General features: G+C 41.0%; 3 protein-coding genes across 5 annotated transcripts; 1 reads left to right on the forward strand and 2 right to left on the reverse strand.

Moving 5' to 3' along the window:
• Positions 1–41: 41 nt before the first annotated feature.
• LOC137172661 (archaemetzincin-2) lies at positions 42–6,257 on the reverse strand. The gene is given in 8 exon segments (XM_067577195.1): positions 42–956; positions 1,705–1,881; positions 2,096–2,134; positions 2,136–2,260; positions 2,560–2,688; positions 3,148–3,321; positions 3,635–3,923; positions 6,201–6,257. Coding segments are annotated over 7 exon segments (1,092 nt in total). The 5' UTR covers positions 6,201–6,257; the 3' UTR covers positions 42–797.
• si:dkey-21c1.1 (uncharacterized protein LOC100150256 homolog) lies at positions 5,122–8,162 on the forward strand. The gene is made up of 3 exons (XM_067577196.1): positions 5,122–5,657; positions 6,466–6,571; positions 6,883–8,162. Exons 1-3 carry the CDS (start codon positions 5,641–5,643, stop codon positions 7,138–7,140), a joined length of 381 nt encoding a protein of 126 aa, XP_067433297.1. The 5' UTR covers positions 5,122–5,640; the 3' UTR covers positions 7,141–8,162.
• Positions 8,163–8,759: 597 nt separating this feature from the next.
• On the reverse strand, positions 8,760–13,369 carry tepsin (TEPSIN adaptor related protein complex 4 accessory protein). 3 transcript variants are annotated; one of them, XM_067577185.1, is made up of 13 exons: positions 13,243–13,369; positions 12,724–12,796; positions 12,223–12,314; positions 12,026–12,119; positions 11,840–11,907; positions 11,654–11,735; positions 11,421–11,492; positions 11,132–11,320; positions 10,792–10,996; positions 10,522–10,635; positions 10,291–10,369; positions 10,071–10,205; positions 8,760–9,975 (listed from the first exon to the last, which is right to left on the reverse strand). In XM_067577185.1, exons 1-13 carry the CDS (start codon positions 13,279–13,281, stop codon positions 9,265–9,267), a joined length of 1,953 nt encoding a protein of 650 aa, XP_067433286.1. In that variant the 5' UTR covers positions 13,282–13,369; the 3' UTR covers positions 8,760–9,264. The 3 variants fall into 3 exon arrangements, with proteins under 3 accessions (XP_067433286.1, XP_067433287.1, XP_067433285.1); XM_067577186.1 differs by having other exon boundaries at positions 10,792–10,978; positions 11,132–11,323; XM_067577184.1 differs by having other exon boundaries at positions 11,132–11,323.
• Between the last annotated feature and the right edge of the window lie 3 nt (positions 13,370–13,372).

Raw genomic sequence — 13,372 nt, forward strand, 5'->3', positions numbered from 1 at the left:
AGATTGTGTTATAGAAAATACATGAAGCTCAGGAGAAAACGTGTGGTTAAAAGTGTTTATTGTTCATCAAACTGTCACCAAGCTGACAATGCACTTATGTGATGTGAGAGGTCAAAATTTTTGTAATGAAAATGTGTTCAATCACAATAAACAACAGTGATTTGAGCATCTAAATTATGTGTAATTGTTTATTTTTATAAATATTTACCTTTCACATATGATAAATTAACATTTTAATACACTTCAACCAGATCATTTATAAAGCCACTGTACCAAACATTCAAATAAATTGATCTCAGAACTCATAAAAACTCAAGCTAAGAGGCAACAAACCAACAATGAACAAGTTTTTTCAAGAGTGGATGAGATGTGTCACATGACCCCATCATGTTCGCTTCACGTCAGTTGTAAATGCTTTTGTACCTTCAGTTCACATAGAAAAATAAATGTAAATACTTACAACATTGGTTAAAAAACAACACTGAACTGAACATACAGTTTAATTTTGTCTGGACACACACATGCCCACAGGTGTTCACTTAGTATATAAATGAATATTAAATATAAAGAGTCTCTTCTAGACATATTGCTATGGGCAGCCAATACCCCTCACACAAAATATAAGGCCTTGTTGTCATTCTGAAATTGGGTGTAACAATCATAACAACATCAAGATTTTGTTTTGAAACCAAACAGCAGCAGAAATGTTAAGCACAGAGTAAATGATGCATAGTACATGCTACATGCATATAGACATCCTACTCTGCCTAGATCTTACCCAGAGTTATGGGCAAGTCCTATCGTTCATTTTTTTCCAGTATGTCCAGGCACCTGCAGAGCCACAGTTTGGATGTATGAAAGGCTTCAGTGGGTTTGGGAAAGTGGAGCTGAGAGGCAGAGGCCTCCTCTGGTGTGGATGTTTGACTCTGATCCTCCTCCATCCAGTGCATTAAGGCCTGATGAACACAGATAATCACTTTAAAAAAGAACAAAAACCAAAATGGATCTAATTTTGTCAATGCATTTGGTAAAATTGATCTTCGGGGTGGGGGGGTTGATTAACATCTTATCATTAAGAATAACCAGAAGTTTCTCTGTAAAAAAAAAAAAAAAAAGTACATGTTGCAACAAATCACTAGAGTGTACAGTAAAGTTACCATAGTAACAGATACAGTGCATATAAGCAAAACAAAATAATTTCTAAGAGAAAAAGTTTATGCGCTCACTGCAAGTGAAATATACAATTATGGTTAAAATTCAAGCAGTCACTGTGAATTTAGTGTAGAATATGTCTTCCAATATCTACACTTAAAATTCAGTCTGTTTTAAAGACTTCTTTTGAACTCAGGCAGCTGGGAACATTCTTGGTGCCGTGCTAGAAAGAGCCAGAAAGTGGGTTGAAATAATCAGGCTTAAATTGTCATGTGACCCTTAGACTGAACTCACTGACTTAAGTAAGTGAGCACTCAAATTAAGCTAACAAAAACTATTTTGGCATGGAGTATATCATGACTAGGCCTCCTGTACCATTGAGGATGTACTATATAATCTATGAGAGAATCAGCTGAAGCTACTTAGTCTAACAATACCTTGTCTTCCAGTTAATATGATGATGGTTATATCTTAATTATGACACCGGAGCAGCACTGTACTGTCAGCTGCCTTACATAAGACTATTGTTCCTTGAAAAATGTATTTTTTTACCTTATATCTTTCAGCTATTTGAAAGCCAATTGAGACCTGTAGCTTTCGAAGGCAGATGGGACAGAAATCCAGAGGCCTACGATCTGACTCCTCCAGGTGGTTGGAGCCCTGCATGACACAGTTCAACCACTGGCAATGCTTTATTCCAAACATATGGCCAATCTCATGGGTCATTGTCTGGAAAGAAATGATTAAAGTTTGTATTTTTCTGACCAAAAAAAATAAACAACCAAACAAACACAAGCACAGAAGTTAAGTGTTTTTATCATTAGTATTGAGTCCTCTAATCACCAATATTGATGAAAAGAAGCAATGGAGGACCTTTGGCAAGACCACTCCAAAGTTCATAGTACCAAAACTAAGTGAGAGGAGGAGCATGATTGTTAGTAACCTTGCAGGACCGAAGCAGCAGAATGCTGGTGATGGGGGGGGGTGTAATATCCGTCAAACACAGAATAGTCCCCTTGTTTTGGCTTAAGCTGTTTCTTCAGCCTCCCCGCATAACTTCTGGTGTAGAAATAGTCATCATACCTGGCAAAGCTGAAAACACCCATTCCTGTAAACACAGATAAGAATTGACAGTGAGGAAGATAAAATCTCTCCTGGATATATTTCACTTCAGCACCATCTTGTGGCTGCTCAACCACACTACATTATCAGAAATGTAATGCCCCATAAAAGAAGAGAACTGATTATCAATTATATGTGTATTATTTACATCAACATTTTTGATAAAGCTATATTTACTGATTCCCTCTTCTGTGGTATTCTGCAGTAGTTTTGTGTGCTAACATGTTTCCATTCTAATCACTGAGAAAGTTGTATTTTCTTAGTTAAGACATTGTAAAATCTTACCCTTACTGAGAGAAGCCTGTCCAAAGACAAAATTCCAGGAGTCTTTGGGGTAGAGGTCAATCATTGTAATTCCAACAATGCAAAAAGCATCTTTTGGTTTCCTGTTGCCCAGAAATCGTAGCAAGTCACCTAAATTTCAAGAGAATACAATGATGACAAAACACTAATAGGGATGGATATGGTATGATTAGACGCACAGTTCAGTCTCTAAATGCTTCGCTCATAGACACTGAGGGCAATCTCCCAAGTTTTGTAGTTAAAACTGGGTAGAAACAATAAAGAGTTTACAAAAAACCCTGAACTGCAGAACCAATCTGAAGTCTTTAGGGTGGCCCTTCACATTTGGGCAGTGACATGCAGTTCACGATGGAGGACAATGGGGGGAGAACATTTTTTCTGGTAAGGCGTGTCCTTGACAAAATGTAAGGGGTGTAGGTTTGTTAGCTGTACTTGCCGCCGTTCAAGCAACTACTGTGAGTTTAGAAATCCCCAGATTTCGGTAAGCGGAGATCTCTGATTGTCTGGTATCGCAAGACTATGGTATGATTGTAGACTTGCCAAAATTAAGAGTAGAAACTCCCAACTTACCAGTGAGGATCTGAAGGTTGTGTGAGTTACTGTTAACCCTGAAAGAGCACCCTGTTTCAGCAACAGTAACCGCTGGCAGCAACTTAACAGCAAGACCATAGAAGAAGGCCTGGCAGTATTCTCTGAGCCACTCCACATACTGGTCTGTCTGGGCCCCCGCCTCTCCAAAGGAACCTACAAGAAACATAGTATTGAATCAAGGCTAACAACAGTGTGACATGCTGCACATAGAGTCCAAAAATAACTGTAAACCATACTGTACATGACTTATTAATCTGCATAAACCACAGTATCATTTGCATGGTGACAGATTTATTTTTAATGAGTTATGCATTATTACATGTCCTTTCCTATGTACTATGTCAGTCAGTGTAAATAGCTCATTTATATCTTATTGGTGCTAAAGCTGTGAGAACATTCTCACACACATACACTCACAAACTTCTCTAGAAGCGAGGAATACAGAGGCTTTAACAAACAAACTAACCTATAGTCTGAATGTAAATGGTATTGTAGCTAGCACTGGGGGTCTTGCGGTAAGGGTCTCTGTAGAAGCTCCCAAAGTCTTGAGGCTCCTCGGGGTGAGCGGGAATCCAGTCTGAGTCAGAATGCACTGTGATGGGCTGGAAAAGGGAACCATGCTGCCCTGGGTGGAATCCCTCCTCCAGAAGACGCCGTTCTTCTTTTGTGTGTTTACTGTAAAGTTTAACTAGGTCCTGATGATTAGAGACCAAAGCTGTTTTCAGTGTCTCCACAGAGTGTTGTATCACCTTCATCTGCGGGAGAGATATACAGCATTAACATGACTACAGATGAATCAATGTGAAATTTATAACATAACTTCTCTATCATGCAGAGATCATTCTTGTTCCTTTTGTTCCCTGCTGCCGTTTGAGTACCTGACCCTGTATGGTAACCTATGGATGTTTATGAAAAACTGTATTTGAAAGAGGCGTAACAATGAAAACTAGATTCTAACGACCAAAATGTGTCTTGGTATCCTATACCAAGCCACACAGGAGGCTGCTAGCAAAGAAAAATGTACATAGGACAGTTAATACACTACATGTTGGGTTGGAATGCATAAGTCAAAGTTTTTAAGAAAGTATAAGTTGTAGCACATTGAAGTTATGCAAAACAGCAGCAGAGCAGACACAAGTATTTATTATAGGCTACAGCATTATAGGGAGTTTGACATAGGTTTAAGATAGAGCTGGAGCGATTAGTCGATTAATCAATTATTCGAATGACAGAAAATTAATCAGCAACTATTTTGATAATCAATTAATAATTTTAGCCATTTTTGAAGCTGAAGTGTCAAAAATCTGCTGTTTTCAAGTTCTCAGATGAGATAATTTAATGCTTTTTTTGGTCATAAATGACATTGAACTAATTATCGTTATCATTATGGACTGTTGGTCAAACAAAAAGACATGCAGATGTCAACTTTGACCGTGTTGAATTTTAACATAAAAAAGGGTAATTTTCACTATTTTGGAACATTTTAGACGAAACAATAAATCGATGAATCGAGAAAATAATGGGCAGATTAAATGAACATGAAAATAATAGTTTATTTCAGCCCTAGTTTCAGCATATAAAATAATCAACATATGAATATGTGAATACATAGCTAAATTCCGACGAACTAAAATCTCCAAGGACCAAACGTAGAGGGTGTAGAGATGTAAATATAAACCTGCCTGTGCACAAACAGTAGATATACAGTATTTCACATTTAGGCTAATGACGACTTGTGAGATTTCTAACTATCTAGTCAGCATACAACACGTTGCAACTCTTACATTAAACAACGGAAAAGCCGATTTTCAACATGATATCAAAGTTCCATCTCTTACGATAAATTAATCAGCTAATTCGGGAAGAAAGAAGCTAAAAACGAGATTATATCTTAGCTCAGAGTTCATCACCACAGGAAGCGGCTTCGTGGTTATACTAGTGACGTCATGTAAACAGAGGGGTGGAGCTCTTCTCTTCAGCGAAGACGAGCTCGTCACTATGACACAGTTAACAACACCGAAGTGTCGGTTTTCCTACTTCTGACAGCGTTAAACCTTAATTTAGCTTTAACTTTACTTATTCGGTTTCTTGTGTCACGTTGTCGTCGAGTTCCAGGCAAACCGTTAACCACAATTAACGGCAAGTGGACGGAATACGAAAGCGGAAGAAGTTTAGCATAGAGCAGCGGCAGCGGCGGCAGCAGTAGGTCAGTTAGCTGAAGTAGTTAGCTTGACAACTAGCTGTTACAACGGTAGCGGTGACAGGTCTGAACTCAACCGCAGCCGTCGATCTGTGCTTCAGCCGGCTTTACTCTCACATTCTGCACCGCCTGATGAGATGAGAGGGAGCTTGCCATACTGATTTTCTCCGATATGGTCGTGGAGCTGTAACCCGACCAAAGCTTTAAAACAAGTCCCGGCTCACAAGGAGTGTCAACCTTCATATTTGCCAACATCCGTCAAGACTGCAGAAATGCTGACTGACAACAGGTAAAGCCATTTTCACACATCTTGCTTTTTTAGTACTCATTATTACACACTCATAATACTCATTATTACATACAGTATTACATTTACCTTGACTAAAAAGACAACATTGTAACTAAATCACGTTGTCCTGCCTTTATATATATGTTATATATATATATATGTGTGTGTGTGTGTGTGTGTGTGTGTGTGTGTGTGTGTGTATATATACACACACACACACACACGTACATAAATACACAAATACGTGTAAGACAGAATATATGTGTGTGTATGTATGTATATATCTTTAAATGTATACATTTTCCCTAAACATATACATTTACATATTTATTGCTTTATATATTATATTATATTTTGTATGTCTTTATATACGTATATGTATTTACTGTTTTTCTGTAATGGAGCTTCCCAGCCAAAGTATTTAACATGATTGTACTTGTATAACCGCATTGACAATAAACATCTTGGAGCTTGAATCTTATTATATAATAGCCCTAATCCCACCACACAATATAGTCTGATCACACAATGAAGTGGACTTACTTAGACTTGTCCCTTCAGCTCTGTATATACCCAAGTGAAGGTATGTTAATCAATGTGTTCTTATAATGGGAGTGCCACATGTCTGATCATGTAACTGCCTGAGTGTGTGTGTGTTGCTATTTTTGGTCTCCTCTTTCTGGTACTCTGCCTTTCTCCGCCCAATCCTCCACCCCCCCTCTCTGCATCGTTCCTGTCACACTATCTCCTTCACTTCACATGTTCACTCTACAATACTCTTATCTTCTTCCATTCCTGTTTTTCACAGGAAGCGTCACCGTAGCTGTGACAGTGAGGAGGACCAGCAGCTGAGTCCTCAGGCCAAGAGGTCAGGAGGGGGTCCCAGCCTGCTTGTGTCAGATTTGGACTCAGAGGTGAGGCTGAGATGATTCTTTCTTAGATCTTTAGAGCATCACTCAGGCACAGGTTTACCCAGATTTCATTGGAATGTGTGATCAAGGTCAATACTAGAGAGAAAAGCAAATTTTCCACTAAGGTCATTTATCTCTCAGTTTATAGTGTAAAGCCCACTGACATTTATGGATAGACCATATAAATACATGTGACTCTGCATTGCACATGCACAGCTAAAATGCCAGGAAAAGCTCAGGATGTTTTATTTACAGCATTTGCATCCATCCACAAGGCTGAAAATCAAAGCCCATCTCTGGATCTGTGTTTGCAGTCTTCCAGCAGTGACAGCAGTAATGGGATCAGCAGTCCAGAGAGAGCAATAGTGGCCACCACCAGGCCATGCATACACAGCCAGAACAACTGCATCTCCCAGTCCTCACTCAGCCCAAAGCCTGAAGACTCTGCCAGCTCCTTGCAGCACGGTTTCCATGGAGACGGCAGCAGTGTCTCCTATGACTACATCAACAGAGTCCTGAGGGAGGCGCACTTCAGCAGTCTGCAGACCAGAGGACGTCCGGGCTCGACATGACCGTGACCTGTGACCCCTTTCCTGACCTTTAGTCCCTCGCCCATCAGTGCTGACTTTAGCAGCACGGTGGCCCCTCCTTGAAAGCCTCAAGCGACACACTCGGGTCAGGGGGAAGGGGATGATGTGTGGGGAGGTTTACAGATTTTGGGCATGAAGGCTCATCCCCACCTTGCCATGTACCATTTGTGAAGACCATAAGCACATCCGCCTTTCCATGGCCCAGCCACTGTGGTTTACTGTGCAGTATTGATGTGTATGTGTGTTTGTGCGTGTGTGTGCGTGCGTGTGTGTGTGTGTGCACGCACCCTGTGCACTTTATAAAGAGGTATCATTCTCTTAACATGCGTGCGTTGATGATGCGTGGACATTTTCATTGGTGCTAATCACAAGAAAAGTGTGATAATCCAAAGTGCTTGCAAAACTAAATAAAGCGAAGCACTTTACTCAATAACTCCTCATTCTGTTTACTCTCAACCGGGGAAGTCAGTCGCATGTTTGTGTCTGTGGAGTGGGAGTTGTCGATGGAGGCCAACAGATTAACTCCCAAAGAGCATTGCCAAAACAATCCTGTTAAACAACATTTTAGGCCTTATGTGTTTTCTCTAACCAAAGTGATAAAGTTAGATACTGTTCTTTGCAGGTAATTTTCACTATTTTAATGATTCAAGAACATTTAGGTGTGGTAGGTCTGTGGGTTCAAGGTAACAGAACAGAGAATCTTCATGAGCCTCACCACCAAAATCCAACCTCAGATTAGACCCTGGCTAATTATAGAGCTGTGACAGCAAGCACAGGAGTCTGTGGCTCAGTCAGTGGCGTGCTCAGCGTAGGACTCCTAACAAAAATAAGCCCTCGAGAAAAGGCTCTCCAGATTAGTTACCAGGTGTTTACTTCTTTTAAACATTCAACATATCGTGTGTATGCGTGTGTCATAAAGCCTGTCACCCATACTGGTTTATGGATGGTTTAATATGACCAGTACACTGTGTTGCAAATAAAATAAGATGTGATAGTGATTCATATTTTATGTAATTTTCCAAATCATTTGACATTGAAATAAAGCGTTGCTGAAAGCGAAGTCTGCAACATGTCACTGATAAATTTACAGTTTTATTAAACACACTGTTACATTTATGTAATGGTTAGTGCTGTAACAAAAAAATACAGCATGTTTTATTGTTCATCAGCATTCTTACTGTACATGTGCAACAGCATGGCTTGAGTTCACTGAAACAAACAAAAAAAAAACACAAGTAGCATTCATTGTTCATACTGGTAGGCTGGATTACCATTTGGACCTGTAATTCATACTACATTCCACAGTACTCAACACTGCAGTACAGTATATCACTGAAATAACAATGGTGAGATACTGAAGGTTTTTATTTGGTGACATGAAGTTGCAGATATTTTGCATTATGCTGCTTGCAGATTTTTAGCCTAACACAGTTCCACACACACACACACACTAATTTCAATAATTATTTCCTCCATTAGTTCCCCAAACAAGTGTTTTATAAGCATAGTGTGTTTTAATCAATACAGGCTAGACATAATAAATAATTTGTAAACTAACACTCAGACAACATTTACATTAACATAATGTAATAGCTTAGTACCAAAAAAAAAAAAAAAAAGAGTGGAAGACAACTCTCATTTGTAGGTTTATGAATCCATAAGAAAAGCAATTGTAGTGCAAATTACACATGGAGGGATTCTCCCCCTCAGAGGTTCACGGCGTGCTGCAGAGGCGTACAAGTTGTTTCAATTACCTAAAAGGAATCCTGAGATAAAGCAACTGTCAGTAATAACCTGTAATTCAAGACAACCATACTTGTGAAATGCTTGTGAGAAATTAGACACAAACAGACAGCAGGATTGCACCCATCCATACTTAAAAGAATTTTTTTCTCCTGACTCAAGCTGCTGCTAAAATACAGCTTCCGAGGAGGCACCATACAGATAAGAACGGAAAACCCAAACGTGAGTGAATAAGCTGTCTATTTAATTATAACCTTACAGATCTGATGTTCGTTCATACAATTAAATATATTTCTGAAAAGAAATACTTTTTGACATCATTGGTTTAACAGTTCCAGCTGTAAAAAGTTGGTCTCTCTGTGGTCAAAAGTTGAGAAATGAGAAGGCTGATACTGGTTGGCTGCTACCAGATACAACTGGACTGCAAATTGAAGAAGCATCCTCACTGGTTTTACTGATGCAAGGGAGAGACGAGTCCACTGGACTGTCAGAGGTATCCACAGCTTGATTCTCCCTTAAAGTGTCATTCTCCGAATCAGTCTCTGTCTGGGATGTCTCTCCCTCGCTGAGACACCTGTCACACAGCGGTCTTCCCTTGGTCACCAGCTCCATACCACTGAACAGGGACAGTCTGCTCACACAGGGCTGCTCACTCTGCAGCTCAGAGGGAGGGGAAGAGCTCCTGTCTGTGTTATACTCTTGATCTTCAGCTGCTGGTTTAACCTCAGCAGTCCTGACAGGTTCTACCTGGCTTTGCGTTAACTCTTGCTGAATGAGAGACCCCTTGTCATCGTCATTCATCGGCTCCCCTGAGGAGCCGCTGCGGGCCAGACTAGAAGGGGAAGATGGGTGATTGATATCTGCAGGTGAGATATCAGGCTGGAGGTCCTTTACCTGATAATGTTTGAGGTTTTTGTCGTCAGCAGAGTGGGTTTGAAGTAAAGGGTTTGAGTATGTAGATGTAGGAAGTTGATTAGATGGTGCCTGATGGCTGCTGCTGCTTGCTGCTGCTGTTTGCTCCTGCCTGGTAGCATGTAAAGATCCACAAATCAGAGCCTCGAACTGTCGCAAAATCTGGTAGGAGGAGATAAGAAGAAAAAAAAATTTCTCTAGTTGTGTCCTATCAGTTTTCAACATTTGCAGCTTTTTTCTCACTGTCTCTTTTATACCTTAGTGGCTTTGTTGGCCACGGGTCCAGGTGGCCCTTCACTTAGCTGACGAAGCTTTCGCTGTGTAGCAGCAAACATTTGCTCCAGAGAGAGGAGGTCAGAGGTCATGAGGCATGCTACAGCACACAGTGCCCGCTGCAGGATTGGAGAAATACAATATATTAGGGTTGTACAATATCTTTAAGAAACAGGCATTCACTAGATGGTAAAACATTATTACCATCTTAACGGTGTTTGATGGTTCTTGAAGCCTGCTTGAGAGCAACTCCACCACGACCTCACAGTTAAGAATGGAGCACCTGACAGATTAAAAAAAAGACTGAAATCAGGCTACAAATCCCAACAATTACACACTGTGTTAAATGGAAAGAAAACAGACATATAATATAGTACATAAAGGGACAATTAGCTCAAACTATTTTACTCTTGATCTGATTTTGGATGCACTGACTCTTTGATGAAGTGCTGGCTCTCCTCTCGGGACAGGAAAACTCTGGAGCCTTCAGACAGTCTGCTGATGAGCGCCATCTCTTGGCCACAGTCCCCCAACTGCAAGGCTTCCACCCTGAAGAGCAGACAGAGTTCAAGAGAGATGTGACAATAACAATAGATCAATTTAATTTGCACACAGCGACCTAGAAATCATGACAGGACTGCACACAGGACGTTCCAAGATAAATCTACTGGCTCTAAAACGTCACTGGTTGACTTTGCCACTCACCGCTCAGATAGGTCCCCACTGCTTTCTCTACTGGCCCCTGATTGGCTGCCGGTGCCTGCTGACTTGCTGCCCACAGATGCCCGGCTGTTGGCTGCGATGTCCTGAGAAGAGTTGTGAGAGGAGCTGTTTCCGCTGTCTGTCTCTTCCCAGCCACCTCCCACCTGCCCTGGGCACCTCTGGGTCACTGCTGTAGGTAGTGGTGACACTGTAAACATTTATGATTCACATCTGTATTTAATACTTAAAGATTTGAGATTCAAGCTTCATTAGCCCAACATAAGCCCATGTATTATGTGTGTGCAAATAAAATATTAAAAAGTTATTTTTAAAAATGTCTCACCTTTTGGTCTGCGAGCAGGCAGATTGTAGGCACAAGCTGGCACGGCCACCTCTATGGGCGCAGAGGGCGCCACTACGGCCCGATAATGGTTGTCATGGAGACGGATGCCCTGGTGCTCAGTTGGGGGAAGGACAGCACTGGCCACTACCTCTGCAGCTTTCTGGATCTTATCCAGCAGGGTGTCACTGCCTCCTGACAGCCACAGGTACAGAAAGTAAAAGGTACAGAAATGTACACAGAAGAAGATACGATTTGTGTGAGTTGTGATGGAGGTAACGGTGTCACTCACCTGTCCCCTGCCTCCCTGGATTGTATCCAAATCCCTGCATTCCTGACCTGTGGGAAGCTGCTGAGCCCATACCTGAACAGAGAGACACAGGGAACCTATTGTATTTATGGAATCCAGTAATTAGATTCAATGCTGGATTTGGATTTAATCCCCAATCCTACGTGACAGTGTTATTTAACGGTGTGTGCCATGTATAGTCGTCTTCATTAAGTTACGTTTTTTTTATTACTCACCCATTGTTGGGGGGGCTATATTGAGTGGGGAGACACCGCTTTTGGTGGGAATCATGTCTGTGAAAAGCAACCGGGCTACTTCCTGCAAACAGATAAATAAGAAACTGAGTGTGTGTTTGCCTTGCTGTCACAGATTTATGACTTGTATTAAAATGATGATGAGACAGAATCTTCTGTACGTCTTACCTGTGCCGTGTTTCTCACTTTCTGGTACAATGCTGTGCCATGGATGGGATCAGGGGGGCCACTGTAAACTTAAGAGAGAAAAACAGCCAGCAGCAGCGGACAAAATGAATATTCAAGTGACAGAGCGGCCGCAGAGTGCTGAGAGAGTTCAATGTAGCAAACAGTTCAAAGTGACTGATGTCTAACCTGATGCTTGCTGGATGAAAGTGGAATTCCTTCTGAGTTCTGTGAGGAAATGATTGGAGCCGTGGCCACAGAGATGGACAAAGATCTTCAGCACCTTAAAACACCAGGAGCAGGAATAAAACCTTGAGTTACTCATAGACTGACAACCTTAATGCAATTTTATGGAACAAATTGTTGAGTTATAACACTGTTCTCACCTTGAGTTTGACATGACAGGACTCCACCTGCAGCCTCTCCAGAAGATACTCCAACAAACACTGACCACAACCTGAAGACTCATGGGAGATTTCTACAGTGTGATGATGGTCAAGGATATGACTGTGTAGCGTCATAGACTCAGAATGTCATTATTAGCAACTCATTAACTCTTGAGTTGATATTAGGGATGTGCTTTTTTTTCTTTTATAATTATTTTCGCTGAACACTTTTCATGAGATGTATCACTGAGCTTTGATTTCAGCCATTTCAACCCCTTTCAACCATAATGTTCATAGCATTACCATTTCATTTCCACTTCATAAGCTTATCCACACTTTAATCCAGATAATAAGTGTAATTTTTAACCATTTTATACAGCTCTCAGCTAAATTAATTTACTTGCACTGAGTCATGTGAGCCAACATATTATTTGCATTGCTTTCAGAAGTTGCAGAGTTAGGGCTGCTAGATGAAACACATCTGATGCTGCCAAAGGATACTTCCAATCTCTTGGAAAAGGTAGCCAGGACATGGGTTTTCATCATCTGCTGTGGCCTTCATCAGAGTCGGGACCTTCAGTAAGGAGGGAGAGATGGTGGACAACAGTCTAGATCACACAAGTTCAAAGCTAACAGTGACGGTGCTGTGTAAAAGTGTGTATCCCATGACAACTGTATGGTCCACAAAACTGTGAAATAAAGTCTGAAATGGAAACAAAACTTGGCATGACACCGGGGTGTGACAGCCAGTTTAGTTTCCCCCATCTTGACAGTTAAAACCGATGCATGCATGCCTTCTGCTATAATACTTTAATAAAACAAACCTGGGATGTGCAGAAAAACATGCCAAATGTGTTTCTTCATGCTGTTAGCTAGCAGCCAGGCTAAGTTCCTAGCAAAGCTAATGATGGCACAGCTAAACAGCTTCAAACAGACACATTAACGCTGCGTCATATGCATCATGCTCTATTCAGCTGTTAATTGTTTTCCCCACTAATAATGACTGTAAACAGCACTTACTTTCTGAAGAAAAGCTAATCGTTCCATAAATGTGGCCATGATTTAGCAGTCCTGGCTAGTTACTCATCTTCCTCTCCAGTGTACGAGGGGGGAGGCGGAGCTTGAGGTGACAGCTAGCCAATCAGACAAT

This window comes from Thunnus thynnus, chromosome 20 (genome assembly GCF_963924715.1).
Source record: "Thunnus thynnus chromosome 20, fThuThy2.1, whole genome shotgun sequence".
NCBI classification, from domain to species: domain Eukaryota; kingdom Metazoa; phylum Chordata; class Actinopteri; order Scombriformes; family Scombridae; genus Thunnus; species Thunnus thynnus.